The sequence below is a fragment of the Xiphophorus maculatus genome, chromosome 17 (assembly GCF_002775205.1).
Source record: "Xiphophorus maculatus strain JP 163 A chromosome 17, X_maculatus-5.0-male, whole genome shotgun sequence".
Lineage (NCBI taxonomy): Eukaryota > Metazoa > Chordata > Actinopteri > Cyprinodontiformes > Poeciliidae > Xiphophorus > Xiphophorus maculatus.
The window spans coordinates 5,457,220-5,475,470 of NC_036459.1; the positions used below are offsets into that span (position 1 = coordinate 5,457,220).

The 18,251-nt window shown below is 37.5% G+C and overlaps 1 protein-coding gene across 1 annotated transcript; it reads right to left on the minus strand.

Moving 5' to 3' along the window:
* Window positions 1–1,393: 1,393 nt before the first annotated feature.
* LOC102219247 (sodium- and chloride-dependent GABA transporter 1-like) lies at window positions 1,394–13,238 on the minus strand. The gene is made up of 14 exons (XM_005807431.2): window positions 13,002–13,238; window positions 9,973–10,339; window positions 9,323–9,454; window positions 7,861–7,961; window positions 7,501–7,610; window positions 7,275–7,407; window positions 5,266–5,504; window positions 5,025–5,149; window positions 4,806–4,918; window positions 4,131–4,262; window positions 3,763–3,865; window positions 3,463–3,563; window positions 2,527–2,694; window positions 1,394–2,312 (listed from the first exon to the last, which is right to left on the minus strand). The coding sequence occupies exons 2-14, from the start codon at window positions 10,211–10,213 to the stop codon at window positions 2,217–2,219; spliced, it is 1,794 nt and encodes a 597-aa protein (XP_005807488.1). The 5' UTR covers window positions 10,214–10,339; window positions 13,002–13,238; the 3' UTR covers window positions 1,394–2,216.
* Between the last annotated feature and the right edge of the window lie 5,013 nt (window positions 13,239–18,251).

The following is an 18,251-nucleotide window of genomic DNA, read 5'->3' on the forward strand; positions in this document are numbered from 1 at the left end:
GGTCAACATGACTGATTTCAGACACTGAGCTATCCTGTGAAGATGGTGATGCAAAGGCTCTGGCTTTTGGTTCATCTGTCTATGACTCATGGTCTCCCAAAGCCGGGTCTTTTATTAAGGTCCAGAATCACAGTAGTGCGCCTCGAGTGGCTGTTTATAAAGGCAACAACATTACGGGTATGAATTATCAACATTATCCTCAGATAGGATATGTGTTTAAGGAGTGGATAGCAGACAGACTGATCTTTAAATAACAGTATTAGTCACTATGAAAGACGATGACATCAGCTTTTGTACTGAAAGCTGGCGGCTCAAAACGAACATCTAAAGAGTGACGTTTTGATGAACTGTGGCTTCTGTTCAACTAAGTTTACACTTTATAGAACCTTTATGAATTCTGAGGATAAACATTCAACAGCATATTCTGAATTGACTACAACCATCAGGATGTAGCTTTTTTTTCCTCAGTGGTAAAACAATGCTGAAGAAAGCATTTATGTGGTGGTTTTTTTTATTAGTTTTTAGTGACATGAAAAGCTGAAGTACAGTCTATCCATATATACAAAAATCTCATCGTTTCAAAGTATGCATCTCCAAATCTGTACATTTTATATATATAAAAAGTTCAGTGGTTCCTTTTGGTGTTTACCCAATTTTTGCTTAAATTGAGCTTTTATCCATTCATACTAGAAAGGTTGGTTTGTGTTTTCTTATTGTATTGATAAGTTTTGTGTTTGGTTTATATAGTTTCGCATGTTATTTGCGTGTTTAACGTTTTCTGTAATTGATGCAGTTTGTTTTCCGCTGCTTCCACTTAGACAATTGGCCTCACCTGGTTCCAATCCCAGTGATCCCTCCTCCTAGCGATTTCATTTTCCTCTTGTCTGTGTGTTGTTTTCTTAAGTTCTAGTCAGATCCTCCTCGTTATGCTTTTCGTTTGTTTCTGTACTGGCTTTAACTGCAACCTGTTCATGCACCAGACACCACCACCAAAACTGGCACATAAAACAAGGATATTCAAATGGGTTTGCCCTGGACCTACTGTTTCTGTTTTATTAGCCTTTTAATAGAAAGGTTTCTGCTACCTGTAGGTGGTTGTAATGCAGCCTTTAAAGGTTTCAAGGTCCTTGAGATAAATCTGCTCATTAGACTTCTGAGAATGTCAAAAGGCTAGAAAATGTTACTTGTGTTTTAAAAATTGTACTTTGGAGATGCATGTTTTAACACCACATACCGTCTTCTTATAAATACAAATGTGTTTAGTTTTCTAATATTGGAAATACATTGGAAACAACATTTCTTCATATACATAAATTCAAACCTAAACATATTTTTAAAAAAATTAAATTACATTTAAATTAAATTAGAAATACTCCAGTATTTCTGTGGAACTTGTAAGGATTATATAATGAACACATTATAGCAAAAGTCAATTCAGTGCCTTGTAGAACTGTCCATATCCCTTTATTTATTAATTTTTTTAAAATACACTTTTTACAACAAAATATTTTTATAAAAATCAAAACCGCTTGCTGTGCTTTTGTATCTAGTCCCCCAGGATCAATACTTCACTGAACCACTTTTTGCTAAAATTATGATTAACTTTCCTTCACAACTTTATCCCTGGCTGGAGTGTTCCTTTGTCTTTATGGTGTCGTTTGTTCATTAGCGTTGTTTAGCAAACCTCTGAGGCCGGTACAAATGCTGACATCAAATCACTCACAGGAATACTTTAATTACCTGACTTATTAAGGCAGTTGGTTTCACAAAAATTTATTTAGAGGTATCACAGTGAAAGGGGCTTAATGCAAATGTATGTCACACTTTCCTATTTTTGATTCATAAAAAAAGTTAAACCTTTAATGATTTTTATTCTACTTTGTAATGATGTGCTACTTTGTGTTTTTGTTTTTTAATCCCATAAAACCCCAGAATAATACATTATTGTAGCCAATAACAGGGTACATGCAGGTTATGTACACAGTTTCATTCATAAATAAATTCTCGGTTTGTCTTCAGAGTCTTTACTTCTAAATGCAAATGTCCACTACATGTCGAAAAAGGTTTCCAGCACAATGGGGGTTGGAGTCGAGCAAGTGAAGTGCTTTTCCTCTAGAGATTTCTGTTGCCCTGTTTTGTTTTTTTGTTTTTTTACGTTTCAGCAGAGATCACATTAAGTCCTGGCAGTCAGAACGGTTTAACCTGAGCAGTCCTGGCTACACAGGAGCTTCATCCATGCTTCCTGTGTGTGTGAATTCTTCCAGCCCCGATGACTTCTCATCCTCCTGGGTAGTTGTCATCTTCCGCCAACGCTGTCAGGTGTAAAAGAGAGTTTAATCGCCCACTGGTAAGACCACAAAGAGTTCCTTAAAGTTATATCAAATGAGATTAATGTAAATGGATAAATAACAAAGCTTGAATTGCATGTGTCCATTCAGCGAAAGCAGAAACTTTGTGCTAGAAGTCATGCGATGAAAATTTATCTTCTAAAAAATGAATTGGAAACATTTATGCAGGAAAATGTACCTGTTTGATGCTGCCTTTGGTAGTGCAGAACATGTAGATCACGTAACCTGGGATGAGGATCATTGAAGACAAAGCCATAAACCATCCAATCACTTGACCCCACAGCGGATACACATACTTCCCCAACGTCAGGGGCGTCATTTCAAAGGCACTGAAGGTGAAGACCCCCTAGAAAAGACAAAACTATTAGTAGATGTTACTTTGATCATTATAGTCATATCACACTGTTAAATTGTCGTGGGTGAAAATTATATGAGAAACTTCATTTCTAGTTATCTCTTTACTCTTGGTTTCATACATGTAGTTCAACACTTTGTGTTCAGTCTACTTGATTTGATTTGGTAAAAAAATGTCATGTTTGGTCAGCCACATTAAACAAAAGCTCCTTCTCATCTTCAACAAGTTTGTCATATTTCCCATGCAGGCAAAACACTTCTCATAGATCTTTCGTCTACAGTGTAATTTTAAAGTGAATGTTTCACACATTGAACACTTTTTCCAGTCCTGCCACTGGCACAAAATATTTGTGTCATCTGCTAATAAAACAGATATTTTATTTGATACTGTGCATATTACATATATGTTTAGAACCCAACACTGACCTCTGAGGGATCCCACAGGAAATATCCAATGATAATCTCTTATTTGTTCAAAAAGCTACACTTCTTTTGATCAGTAGAATTAGTTGTGTCATCAAATCAACTAATACTCTAGTTGTTTGATCAAAAAAGCAAAGATGGAGGTGGATGCAAAGTCTGGTTTGTTTTGAGATGACATAACAATTACCAATGAGAAACGCAACATTTTCGGTAATTATGTAATTCCTCATTTTGCAATATAATTAGGGAATTTATCTTTTCAAAAAAAAAAGTTGAACTAAAGCAATGACGTGTTTATTGAGCAAAAAAAGGTTACGATCAATAATGGTTCCCGTACCAGGCAGATCAGAGGCGTGAAGAAGAGCCAGCAAAGCTTCCACCAGACACACGGCCGATAACCGATCATGTCCTCGATGTTTTTGTAAAATCGTTCAGCTCCTGTCACATGACAAGCAGTGTGCAAAAGAAAACAGGAGCAATGAGAACAGAGTGACCAAAGAGAAGGGATGAAGTCCCGTGATGTCTGCGATAAACAGTTACTTTGATCCGTTCAAATAATGTTAGCTGTAGATTTTCCAGCAGATTTCAAAACGCTTTCATCGTCAACAGCAAAAATGTGAACAGAATGTATCCTCACCATAAAACCAGGATATGGAAATGGTTTCAAAGAAGACAAGGAAGAGAAGACACATCCCACTGGCAGAGTAGTAATCAAACATCTTGAAGACATACAGACCGCCCTGAGAGATTAAAGCAAAACAGACATAAGGAAAAGACTGAAAAGGATCAAATCTTATTTTTTTTTCACAATAATGCAAAAAGTAACCAGACCAGACTAGAACAGTTTAAACGAGATTGTGCAGACACTACATCAGCAATGGAATATTAATTCGTTTAAAACGTTCTGTGCATCGTTGCCAATGTTTTTGAACAACTGAATGTTGTGTAAATGCTGTGCTTTTAAAATATTGCTTAGTGAAATAGTTCGAATACCCAGACAAGCACCTGAGTGATATTGGAGAAGCCAATGACGAAGGAGATGAAACAAACGATGAGGATGAAGAGCTTCTTCCTCTTCCTCAACACCAAGGGATACTCATCCATGAGGGCTGTGATGAATCCTTCAACTGTGCAAAACTAGCCAACAAAGTGTGAATAGAAATGACTCAGAAGGCATGCTACACACACAGGGAACTTGGCCTTTCAAGACTTAATCGTCACATTTTACGTTTTTCATCAACTGAAGTGTTGATAGTTTTCACGTTGCGTCTCCTTGTAGAGAAACCTTTTTTTTTTTAAATTTATAAAGCAGCTGATGAATTTATGTTAATGCTTTTTAAACCTTTGTTTTATGTAGTGTTGAAACATCTACTCACTAGTCGCTTTGCAAAGAACTATTAACATTTTACAAATGAAGCCAAAGATGCTTTATGCTACTGCTTTGGCTCCTGGATAACTAGAAATTCCCCTCTGACGTGGCGCTTTTATATCATCATTATTTTTGCGATTTATAATGAATTCAAATTAAATCATTACCATGACGTTTAGTTTAGACGTGATTCTTTTTTTGTTTAAAATGCCATCAGTTTTTCACCATGTTGGGTCACACATAAGTAAATGCAAAAACTGTAAATTGACCCCCAAAAACATTGGAAGAAAAAAAAACTTGTATTTTTCTACCTGGCTGTCCAAGCCGAGCATCATGAGCATGGAGAAGAAGAGGATGGCCCAGAGGGAAGACATGGGAAGCTGGGTGACAGCCTGAGGATAGGCAAGAAATGCCAAACCCGGACCTGTGATGTAATTCAGATCACACTTTTATTCTCTTTTTTCCCCCGCCAAAACAATTTTTACATCCGGCCATAAATTTGCATTAATAAAACTTGAGCAATTTCGTACCCGACGCTGCCAGTTCCTGCACTGGTTTCTTTGTGATGTAGGACATGAATCCTACAATAGAGAAGATGACAAACCCAGCAAACATGCTTGTACACGAGTTAATGCAGCATACTATGATAGAGTCCCTGAGGAGATAGGATGGGGGGGGAAAGAAAGAAACCATGAAACGGGGAAAAAAATAGAGAGAAAAACAGGATATCGGTTATTAAAGATGTTTAAAACTTAGATCTCCTGTCCCTACTTGTAGACATCGTTGTTGTAAGTGTTGTAGCTTCCGAGCGCGATGAGCGAGCCCAGGCCCAATCCGTAGGAGAAGAAGATCTGAGTCGCTGCGTCCAGCCACACCTCAGATCGAATTAGCTTATTGAAGTCGGGAGTGATGTAAAACAGGATGCCGTCGATGGCTCCAGGAAGCGTGACGCCGCGGAAGAACAGGATGAACAGCATGAAGTAGGGGTAGGTGGCGGAAAAATAAACCACCTGCAAGAGAAATAGTTTGTAGACGTGGAAAAGTTCTTCTTACTTTGAGGGCTCTACATGTGCTCAACCGCAAGTCCTGTTTCTTGAATATGTGATTAATGGAATAACTCAGAAGGACACATTTTCTAAAATATTTCCAGTTTTTCTTGGCCGCAGGACTTGTGAAACGTGACTTGCAGTTCTGTTGCATAATCATTACGTCTAATTGGTAATGTCCATCAACACCAGGACCTGGAGGGAATCCATTTTTCTCACTTCTCTCAGGCTCCTCACATTAAAATCCAATTATCCCTGGCAGTGAATGTGTAAATGTGTTTCTCCTCACATACTTTGCTTCAACTTGCAGTAATTTTAATTTCCAGGCAGTAGGCTGGGATGTTTTTTCTCTCTTTTTTTTCTTTTTATATCCAAATCATTAAGCTATATGAGCTAAAGACTCCCACAAGCAATTATTTCTGTTCCAGTGTAAAGTCAAAGGACTTGGTGGGGGTTATGAGTCTTGTCAACTCAAGGAAATTCAACAGTAATGTAATCGTTCAGGTTCAATACTGTTATATAAAGACAGTCAGAATAGATAAATAAATAATTCATGAAAATCTTATCTTGATAGTGTCTATCTCTAAATAAAATAACTTTGAAGGTAAACTTTTGTTCCTACATCAAATACAAATGTCTATCTGGGCAAACCCATGTAGGGCCACCATGGAAACCAGAGACAACACATTTTGGGACCCATATTGTTTTGTTTGCCCTCATTTATCCCATATGGGGCCCATGTAGGCATGCTGGCTGGGACAACATTTCTGTAGTAAAAAATTTTTATATATTCATCAAAATATCACAAATACAACACTTAGTGCCATGAAATGTATATAATATAGTGTTTCTGATTTTTTTATTGGGCCTACCAAAAACTTTTCAATACAAGACAAGGTAACTTATAAAAGTAAGCACTTTTGGAGGTTTATGTATATATACAGTACAGACCAAAAGTTTGGACACACCTTTTAATTCAATGAGTTTCCTTTATTTTCATGACTATTGACATTGTAGATTCACACTGAAGGCATCAAAACTATGAATAACACATGTGGAAATATGCACTAAACAAAAAAGTGTAAAACAACTGAAAATACCCCTTATAGTCTAGTTTCTTCAAAGTAGCAACCTTTTGCTGTGATTACTGATGAGCTTCAAGAGGTAGTCACCTGAAATGGTTTTCACTTCATAGGTCAACCTGCCCTGTCAGGTTAATAAGTGGGATTTCTTGCCTTATAAATAGTCATGAAAATAAATGAAACTCATTGAATTAAAAGGTGTGTCCAAACTTTTGGTCTGTACTGTATGTTAGGCCGTAATCAGACCTGGGTTGCTTAATAAAATTCAGCCAAAAAATGTTAGTTACAAGGAATTCATAATTTAACTTGGGGGCAGATATTTTTATTATTATTATTATTATGGATTTGGCTAGCTTTTTCACTTATTAAATTACATGCTAATTGAAAAAATGCATTATTTATTGACTCAAGATATCTTTGTCTATACTGAATCACTATCTGTGATGAAAAAACTAAATTTAAACATGTTTTTAGGGGAAAAAAAGGTATTTTCACAACCCTGCATCACATGTAATAGATCAATAATTTGCTTCATTTTTTTTAATTCTCCTATAATACTTTTTGTACATTTTGTTTCATTGGAGAACAAATGTGGTACATGTTCTTAAAGGTGAACAAAGTAAGCTGTCGTGGTTTCATGAGGCAATCTCACCTTTCCTGTCCACTCCACCCCTTTCCAGATGGAGAAGTAGACCAGAACCCAGGCCAGCGCCAGGGTGCCCACTAAAGGCCAACGCAGCTCTCCTGGCGTCTCCAGACCGTCGGTCATCTGGTGCATGTTACGTCTGCAGATACACAGTTACAGGCTGGGTATAGTCATTTTAGCTGTTTCTGTCTGTCGGGTGGCACACTGGACGGGTCTAAATCTGCGAACGTACTCCCAGAACTCTGTGACGGCGCTGGTCAGGTTGGTGGTGTCTGTCAGGCTGTAATTGGAGAAGCAGCTTTCGGTGTTCCAGGGGTTATCACAGCTCTGCCAAGGCAGCTCCTGAACAAAAAAGTCCAGTCAGACTCCAGTGGGACTTAACATAGTGGGATGTTGGGTTGAACAAAGAGGACATTTTTCCAAAGACAAAGAAAAATCAGTGACTCCTAAAACAGCGTCCTGCTTTATTAAGCATGTTAAAAAATGATGTGTTCTTGACTCCTTCCAGTCTTTATTAACATACACACTATTCCTAATAGTTAAAACTTAGAAATAACTTCTGTCTGCTGAGATTGGTGATGAACAAACCTACCGAGCTGAAGGAGTTAAATAAATAGTAAAGAGCCCAGGCAATTATGATTATGTAGTAGATGTTTAGCCAGAACGACAGGACAACAGCAGCCAAACCAACACCTAGGAGAAGAAGAAGAACATGAAGAGAACTTCAGCATCGAGAAAGATGAATTGGAAATCAATTCAAGTTGATTTTTCCTCAACCCTGAAACACAACCGTAACCCATGAAAAATGTACGCAAGACACAATAAGTCAAAGCTACTCTATGAAAAAAACATAGTACAAAAATACAGTATGAAAAAAAGGTTTCCCGTTTTTTTCTTCTTTTTTACCTGCCTAAATATTTTAGATCAAACAAAACTAAACAGGTTGTTTAATGTCTTATCACAATATCTCACAAATTCATAGTCCATACTTTGACTAGGTCAATCCCAAAACCATTTTCAGAGTTTGATTTGCTGGTCAAGTCATCCAGGTCCTGAAGAAGAACCTCACACTGCCACAATTTTTGACTGTGAGTAGCATGTCTTCATTCTGAAACAGGGATGTGCATGTTCCAGAAATATTAAGTATTGTCTCATCGGTGTGCAGAATTTCCCCCAAAACTTCTGAGCATAATCAGAATGTTTTTGGGGGGGAAATATGAGCCAGACCTTCATGTGCTTTCTAATAAGAAGTTGTTTTGCCTTTATTTGATGTTGGACCAAAACGCAGACGAAGTATTTAATGAGAGCAAAAAGCTTTTATATTAAACATAAACTGGAACAACAAATACAACAGTACATTTCATAGAAGGAGCCAGCAACAGACAATGAAACCAGATCTATAAATGCACAGAGGAAGGAGAGGACAGTGACAAGGGAACGAACCATTGGGCTAATGGGAGGAAAATAGAAACACCTGAGGAAGAGTTCAGGCGGAGGAGAATCAGGGGATGGACAGCAGCTGTGAAGGGGAGCAAACTGGCAGGCTGGGGTAACTAGGAAGATAGACAAAGCCGAGACACAGAAATCATAAATAAAGGGGAAACAAATAGAAGTACTCTAAGACTGCAAAGGAGAAAATAAATGAATAAGTGAACCAACACAAAGGAATAAACTAAAATGACAAAATCTAAATAGTCAACAAAGAATGATCAAAACTGAAACCCAAAGTTAAAAAAACCCAAAGATCATAACATATTAAATTAATATAACTTGCTCTTTGTGTCATTTTTTCAAAGTTATTTTCCTCTTACAGTAAATCAGCTTCATGATCAGAAAACTCTCAATAAAATAGTAAAAAACTAAATAAATCTGTAAAAAAAAACATTTCTACAGCGCTACAAATGATTGCCAACATAAAGCAGATTATTTGACATTCTCCAACACACATGACAACAGAGGAATCGGTGTGATTGCAGTTTTAGACACAGTGTCTTATTTGATTTTGTTATTTTTTTGAAGCTTATTCATATATCTATGTAAAATGCGAGAATTACCTTTCATCATGGGAATGAGCTTCCACACCCCTAACCCCCCCACGGAGGTGAACTGTCCCAGAGCCGTTTCCAGGAAGAACAGAGGTATCCCAGCAAACACCAGGGTCATAAAGTACGGGATCAGGAAGGCTCCTGAAGAAGAAAAGAAAACAAAACAGATAAGAGTATGCGGAGTGATGGTTAAATTAACCTCAATTTCCCTTCATTTTAAGCCAAGAAGAAATGAAAACTTGCCATGGTAATCCTTGAGGTTAACACTGTTTTTCTGAAGTTCGTTAAACCAAGCCCGTAGATCTCTCTATTTCTTCTTATATTATTTCCACACAAGAGGATAGGTTAAATTCAATTTCTGGATAATTCAAATTTAGCAGATTGGTCTTCGTCTTGCCGCTGGGAAGGTTTTAATGGTAAGGGAAGAAGGAAATGCCTTCCAATCAAATTATCTTTTGAATCAAATATCAGCTGAAAGGAGTAGCTCTGGCCTAAAGGGGCAATTGTGTGTTTTGCTATGATTGTTTGGGATGAAATATTCCAGCATTATAAATTCAGATATTTAAACCTTGAGCCTCTGCATCGAAGAATATTATTACTATAATGCCTTTTTGTACAAAAGTGGTTCTGCTAGTGTCATTGTTCCAGTTTGTTCTTACCTCCACCATTTTTGCCACACAAATAAGGAAATCGCCACACATTTCCTAAGCCAATGGCATATCCTACACATGACAGCAGGAAGTCAAATTTCCCCTTCCAGCTTCCCCTGTCAGGAGGAACTTCCTTTTCCTTCTTTTGATCTGCAGGGGGCGCTGTGGAGACCAGGTCCTCAGAAGGGATGGCTTGTTTGACCTCTGACGGGGAGTTTAAGTCCACTGTGGTCTGCCCGGTCTTCCCCATCGTGGGACCGCTCCGGTCCAGATAGGTCAGAGAGCTTGTTGTCCTCACGGCCAGGGATAGAGCCGAGTATTGATGTTGGACGGATTTTGTTACACTAGGCCTGGATCTGGACTGACTTGAGATGTGCTGCAAGTAAAGTTTTATTAAGATGTTACTTACACCTTTTCTGTACAACTTTAAAAATATCAACAATAATGTAAAAATAAGACTGACATTAAACTTTCAAATCATTTTTTTTTTTTTTTGGACAAACGGTGTTTTGCAAAATGGGCATTCACATTTTGTAAGGTAATTATAACAAACCACTCCATAATTCATTGGAATTTTATGTAATAAATCAACACAAAGTACTGCAAACTTGTAAGGTGGCAGAATAATGATATGTGGATTTCAGTTTTTATTTTTTTATGTTTTCTACATGCAGGTACAAGTCCATCTATCTAGAGACTGAAATTTTACCATTACCTGTTGAAAAAATGACTCAAGCTTTGTGAGATTGGACAGAAAGCCTTTTGTGAACAAAATTTTTTTTAAAGCCTGCCACACCAAACTTTTTAATTGAAAGCTCAACAGTAATTTCTGCATTTTTATTTTGGTAGATGATCTAGAAATGACTACAAGAATACCTAAATTGTTGGTCAATATTTTGATCAATCACTGTATGTTTAATTATTTAAAACGCCTTGTTTGACAAGTCTTTCTTTTACACCAATTGTTAAAATATAAATTAAAAAATATATGGGAGATTTAAACTTTCCAACAGTAATTGTTTTATTTTCTAAGGGTATTCTGTGGACAGCTATATCACAAGTGGCAAAATTAGTATAAATAATGGAACAATTAATAGTGGTTTAGGATAATATAGATGATTTAATCAAAGCAATTGTTCACCACACATTACCACATATCTTTATCCTTAGTCTTATTATCAATCCCCATGTTTTTTACTGGTTTACTACAACTAATATCAAGAATTGGTCCAAAACAAGAGAAACATAGTCGAAATTAGGGTTAAAAGTTTAAAGAAATCTTGTACTAATAAACTTAATAAAGTCACCTGCACATTTCAGTTAAGTAAAACAATGTGAACAAGAGCAAGTCTACGGTTCTGTTTCTGAAGAACAACGCATTCACACTAATTATGTTTGCTGTTATATAATCCCACATGTTGCCCGCAGCAGCCTGACCCTTGTGAGGCCTGCTCATGTTTGCAAATATTGACTGACCTAAAAATTGTTCAGATTGCTTTATGCAATTGAGGTTAATTATGGATCACTTGATGAGCTGTACACCCGCAGTAGGGCGTTCTGTGCCGAACTATGACTTATCTGCAGCGTAGAGTTAAAAACATTCTATTCAAAACAACCTTTTTATTGTTCGACATCAAATCAGATTAAAACATTTATTATTTTTTTACTTCAGTTAGGACCTCTATTAACTGTTTCAATATGACTCATCACAAAATCCGGCAATCAATGGGCCGGGGGGGAGGTAGTCCCTGGAGAGGTCAGCTTTCTATCACAGGGCAACACGAGACACACGGGGTAGACAACCATGCAAACACATACTCATATTTAAGTGCAACTGAAAGAGATTAATTAACCCGATATTCATGCTTTAGAGAGGTCAGAGGGAGCTGGAGGAACTGGAACACATGCATGCATAGGGACAATATGCATGCTTTATGCATAAAGACTCCAGGCTGGGTCCAGAATAATGACAGAGAGATTTGTTTTGGAGATTTTATTTCTCCTTTTTCAGAAGCTTTAATACTCTAAAATAACTAGTCAAGAAGATTCTATGTCAATAATTTAAAATCTCTGGGTTTGAGGTAAAAGGAGGCACCTGAGTGTATTTTAAGGCGCTGCTTCCTTAGGTGAGATCCTGGAAAAATCTTAATATATTAGTCAAGATATCTATGAAATAAAACTACCAGCCCCAGAAGAAAATAAAGTAAATCATTTTAGAAGATGTTGTCTGAAGTGGATAAAAGAGTAACAATTACCAGAGTAAAAAGATTCCTGCACAGACATGAACAGAAAGGGAACTTAGCCAGGAAAAAGCAATTTCTTCAAAAGCAACATAAAATGACAGGTTACAAGTAAAAAAATGGCCACAATTCCAAACCTTAAGTTTGGGGAATTAAAAGGGGAAGCTTGCAAGCCTCAGATCACAATTCTCATAGTATAGGTGTGTCAGCATCATCTTGGTTTGGATGTTTTGCTGCTGTAAGAACACTTCATAAAAATAGATGGAACTATGAGGACAGAGCATAAATTTAGAAATATTAAAGCAACATCTCAAGACATCTGACGGAAAGTTAAGTTTGGGTGCAAATTGATCTTCCAAACAGGAAATGACCCAAAGTATATTGTCAAATTAGCTTCAACGTAGCTTAGGGACAAAAAAAAAAAACTCAATGTTTTGGAGTGGCCATCACAAGACCATCATCTAAATGAAAAGGTGTATGTGTGAGCAATGTTTTCTATAAACATGACTTGGTTTCACTGTTAGGAACAATGGAAAATAATTCCAGCAAACAATTGAACGAAGCTTGTGAAAGTATAGCCACAATGTTTGACACAGGTTGTATAGTTTAGAAGATAATCAAACTTTACGGCGTCAAACTGAAATTCACATTTGAAGCCAAATTTGAGTTTTGTGAGGCCTTCATTGGCAATTTTATTTCTTATTCAAGAACAATTTATGCACATGATGTTATCTTACTTCGGCCGAGAACACTGACAAGCTAAGCATGCAGAAGGCAGCGTACAGAGGTCTATCCTACCTGTTAGCTCCCCAGCTCCTTCGTTAAGTCATCCACTTCAGTTTCCACATCAGCTGCTCCAGTATCACAAATCCAAAGACAAACATGAAAAGATTCACATCAGTCCAAAAGGCCTCGATGATTTACCAACATATCTGGGACCCCCGTGTTGGATTTTGAAACTCTCTAGTGTGTCCAATCATTTGAAGGTGGCAGATCCTGCAGCTGGTATTGAACGCTTGGTAATAAAGTTCGACCTATCCACTTTGATTACAGCTCCAGTGTGACTGGTGAAGCCCTGCGGCCCTGGGGGAGTTGGAGGGTTGAGAAATGCAATACGTCAATTGGTCAACTCTGGTGGGGGGATTCTTGCAGCCATGTGAGTTTGGGCATTGTGGATTAGCGTTTGCTGCAGTCAGCTCTTGCCAGCAGCGTTACCATGGGATCTCTTTGCACAGAAGGATCTGATGAGTGAAAGACCGCGTGGAGTTTGGAAAAATGAAGCTAGTGGTGGGAGCTGGCAGAGGCAGTGGATATGTATGGGCTCAAATGAGGTCATGCCAGTATCAGACTGGTAAATGTGACTCGATTGGCCAGGGACACAGAATGAGCACAACTTTTATGAGTATAAAAAAATGATAAAACATTCCCGAGATCAGTTGTTGCTTTGGCCTTATCGAAACACGATGCCAAAACCAATTTGGTGTCGTGTTCTGCCAACAATTTTTCCACATAAATCCAAATATAAAAGCACAGACTAAATAAACGACTATTACATACAAGGTTTGCAAAAGTACACATTGAACTGTTTTACATTTTGTCATGCTACAACCACAAATCTCGTTGTATTTTATTGGGATTGTGTGTGACAGACCAACAGAAAGCAGTGGATATGTGAAGTGAAAGTAGAATGTTTCGGTAACACTTTATTTGAAGGGGCGTGGATATGACACTGTCATAAACATGACATAACATGCCATGAACATGAAAGAGTCTTTATGAATGTTTATGTCATGAAGTGTCATTCAGTGAATAATGACACTTTTAATGCAAATTTGCTCTAAAAGTTGCATTAAAAGTCCGTTAAAAGTGCCAAATTTGCATTAAAGTGTCATTATTTATGAAATAATTCACTAATGTCCTCTAAAAGATAGGCCACAATCCTCATCCACTATCATGTGTACTTCCTGAAACATTTTAGGGTTCATGAGCTTACTCATGTCGTAAAAGGCAAAGGGATTTTGAATAGAACGGTACTTAAAGTCTAATTAACTATAATGGACCACAGGCTAGAATGGCTTTTCTCTCTTTTTAATTATTTTACCTTCAGCTCAACAGTATCCTTAATAAAATTACTTGATGTAGATATGAGACTGTTATTTCTCCAGGCAGGTAACTTCTTGGCTTTATGATCACCAGTTTTAAATATTCTATATTATTATCCTATTAGGGAAAAGCTAATTAAACATCATTACATTCCATTGTTATGCTGGAGAAAGAGGATTGTTGGTCAGGTTTCAAAAGTCAAAGATTAAAATCAAATTAAAGGCGATAATTACACTTATGTGAAAACATTGCTGTCAAAAAAAAAAAAGAAGATATTTTTTAAATAATCTCTGGCAAGGTTCATGGCCCATGTGGACCAAAGTGATGATAACTGAGCAGGACTCGAGTTGTCAAAACGGATCTTCATCAACTTGTTTACAGCATCCCACGATCAATGCAGCCTAATTATGCATCCAGAGCACCAACTGCCTAGAATAATAGGGAGCAATTACGGGGGGCGACAGAGGATGGATGTTGGACAGAATTTCATGGAAGTTTGAATTAGGTTTGAGCTACGAAGATAACAAAATCTGGGCAGGGTTGAGCAAGGTTTATGGAAGTTGTACATATTTTATGCTAGTTGGCTGGAACGGGATATTTATGTACGCATTTTCCTCCTGTAAAAAGTTTTTGCGTTTTATGTCAGTTTAGATTTTCTACATTATTAATTAGAGAAACAGATTTTTTTTTTAACTAAAACTTTATCAAAACATTTTTATTTTTAAATGACTCAAAATCATTTTGTGTTTTGGTCCATTCCTCCTGACAGAACAGATGTAACAGACCTTCCTTGTACACAACTTTTCAGCTCTGCCCACAAATTTGGGTCTGAGATCCGGGTTTTGTAAAGGCCGCTCCAATCAGCATTTTCTTTAAGCCCCCTGGTCCCTCCTATAGCAAAACACCCACACAACATAATGCTGTCACCCTCGTACTTCACTATTGGAATGATGTTCTCAGGCTTTGCAAGTTTCCTTATTCTTCCCCAAACAGTAGCAGTGGTCGTTATGACCAAAGACTTACATTTTAGTTTTATCAGACCCACTACATATCCCTAAATACTGGTTGTCTTTTGCTACAATGTGGCTCTCGATGTTACTTGTTCTTCCCCATTAATTGTTCTGTCTTTCATCAGCTTAGATCTACATCTTCTTTTGGAAACAACCTAAATATGATCCAGACATGAGGAAGTCCTCATTTTTATTTATTTATCCTACTTATTTTCTATTTTTTTGGAATTTATTCATTTTACAAAAATTTACAAGGAAGCAGATATTTTAAGTTATTTTTCTTTTCTTTCTTTTTTTTTTTTTTTTTTTTTAAGAAAAATTGCATCCAAGGGTGTGCCTCCATTTCACTCAAATGTCATGAATGAACCAATCTGAAATTTACATAGCCATAACATAATCAACTAAGCTTTGTAAGTTTCATAAAGGTTTAGAAATCTTTGTTGGCGTCAACCTCTGACTTTGAAGAAAGTAGTAAGTATCAAATACAAACAAATTTTTGTGATCTCAACTGACCTGAACCAAGAAAAAATCTAAATCTGATTTAATGTTACTGAAACAGTCGTGTGATTTAAACAGTGTATGTAAACGTCTGGTTTCAACACTGTGTTTTGTCAGTTCAGGAATGTGAAAATGTGCCTCCAGCTTCACTTAACCCTCTATGGCATGACTTTTTATTTTTGTGGGGAAGAAATATTTTCCTGCATTCTTTGGGAGCTTGGTGGTCCCTAATTACATGTCAATTATAAAATCGGACTCTGACACCTCCTGGAACCAGATTTGGGTTTGTTGCCTCAGGGTAACATTGGTCTAGAACACCAAGATTGTCTACACTGATTATGAGAACTGAAATACAAATCAAACAAAAACTATATTCATAAAAGAACTATTTTTTGGACAAAAATATGTCAAAAATCATGCCCCCCAAAAAATAAAATAAAGGAGCAATGTGAGGTACAGCTATGTGGTTTGTTGCCTGAGGGCAACGCCATGCCATAGAGGGTTAAAGAAAAAAGTGGGGTGGAAAAATGCTGTGTTTGAGGCCTCCTGGCAAGCGTACTTTAATTCACAGCACACGTTGTGGTCTCCAAATCGATGTGGTGGCCGGTATAAAGCAAGGAACCCCCAGAGGCAATTGGCATGCATAGATAGGAGGCTAATATTCCCTGCGTTTCCATCCCGTACTGCTGCAGGACGACACGTGCCGCATGCATTTTCCACAGGTTAAGGACGAACCAGGGGCGAGGCACACTGCAGAGAGAGAGAACGGTTGTGGTAATGAGAGGGAAAGAATGAACAATGAGAAATCTCTGTGAAGGCGAGCGAGGGAAGGTATAGAAATTGGTTCAGAGGCAAAATGAAAAGAGATAAAAATTGGGAAAGTTGATACATAGCTCTGGTGTCAGTGTAGATAAGCAGAAAAACAGATAAAAAGATACAGAGAAATCGGAAAATGCCCATAGGACACAGAGAAAAGCTTTTCTTTCTTTTTTTTTGCTGCAGACACAAAAGCAAAACTAGAAGACAGAGTACACGAGATAAAAGAGCTGACAGTCCGTACTGAATTGTCTGCATTTACAGTTGGTGTGATATCTGAATCCAGCAAAGTTCCACTAGCTTCTCTGAAGATTGGGAGAGAAGAACTATGGAGATCTTTCACTGGCCTGCTCCTTTAATCCATCCGGATCAGCTTTAATTACACCGCAGCAATTACAGATGTCTCAAACCCATCCATGCTTATCCTACTGTATGTCTCAGACACTTTACCTTTTTTTTATCTGCCTTGTTGGATCTGATGTCTCCCAACTTCTGAGATAACTCAGTAAAATATATGGCAAGAAATATTACCTTGATACATAATATTCTAATTCGTTGAGATGTGCTAGTACAGTGGTTTTGTAGCCGGGCTTTTCCAATATGACTCTGAGAAGATGCCCTGTCCTTGTCCACTCGTGCAGGAACCTCGCATTAGGTTGTAGTAGTCTCATAAAATGGATTTACAATCCCTGTTTTAAGATGCTTTTTGGACAGAGGCCCAGAAAATGCCATAACTCAGAGGCTGCTTTGATTGGTTTATTACATTTACTCTGAAATTCACAGGAAATACATGTTGCTTGTAGGACATTCTGACATGACCAGCTGTTTTAAAATATAAGGCAGACTGGGATCTCAATAAGTAACTCTGGATTCTCATTCTCATTCCGCGGGGTGGCTAGTGGAAACCTACGGTGCTTTGTTCACATTTCTTTTGGTCCATATTGTCCGATAGTGATCTCAAATTTCAATGTACTTTTAGGGTGGTTTATGTAATAGACCAACGCAATGCAGCGCATAGTCGAGAAGTGGAAGGAAAAGGATATGTGCATATATTCTATATATACTTTTTGCAATCACAATTGGAAATTTTCTCTTAAATCTATATTCGGAAGTCTTAGACAGCAGTCAGTCTACAACCTAAGAATAGAAAAAGTTAGCACAGCTAAAACTCAAAGGCTGGTCGAAGACTGCCTCAATCACTGCAGCAGCCTTGAGACTCAGAGCTCTAAAGGGAACTGCAGAGATTCAATGCTTAATAGAAAGTTATCTGTTGGCATGCAACCATGAGATGAGATGCTTGCATGCCTACATGCAACTATTTTGTGTTTTGGAAATCTAACACTACCCTGAGCACACCACCTGGATGGAGCCAAGCCCTTCAGCATGGAGCCAATACCATGCTGTGGTGTTTCCATGACAAATATGTGATTAGAACAAATACGTATGTATTTATTTCCTAAATGTATTTATTTACTTTCAATTTACTCTTCTATTTATTGCCCATTTTGGTAATATCAGTCCATCTAATGGCTAGAATGGGATAAAAGGTTTGAGCTTTTCCACTACAATGACTAGCTTTTCACCTCAAATGGTGCCTGGTTATGTAAAGAGCTATCATCAG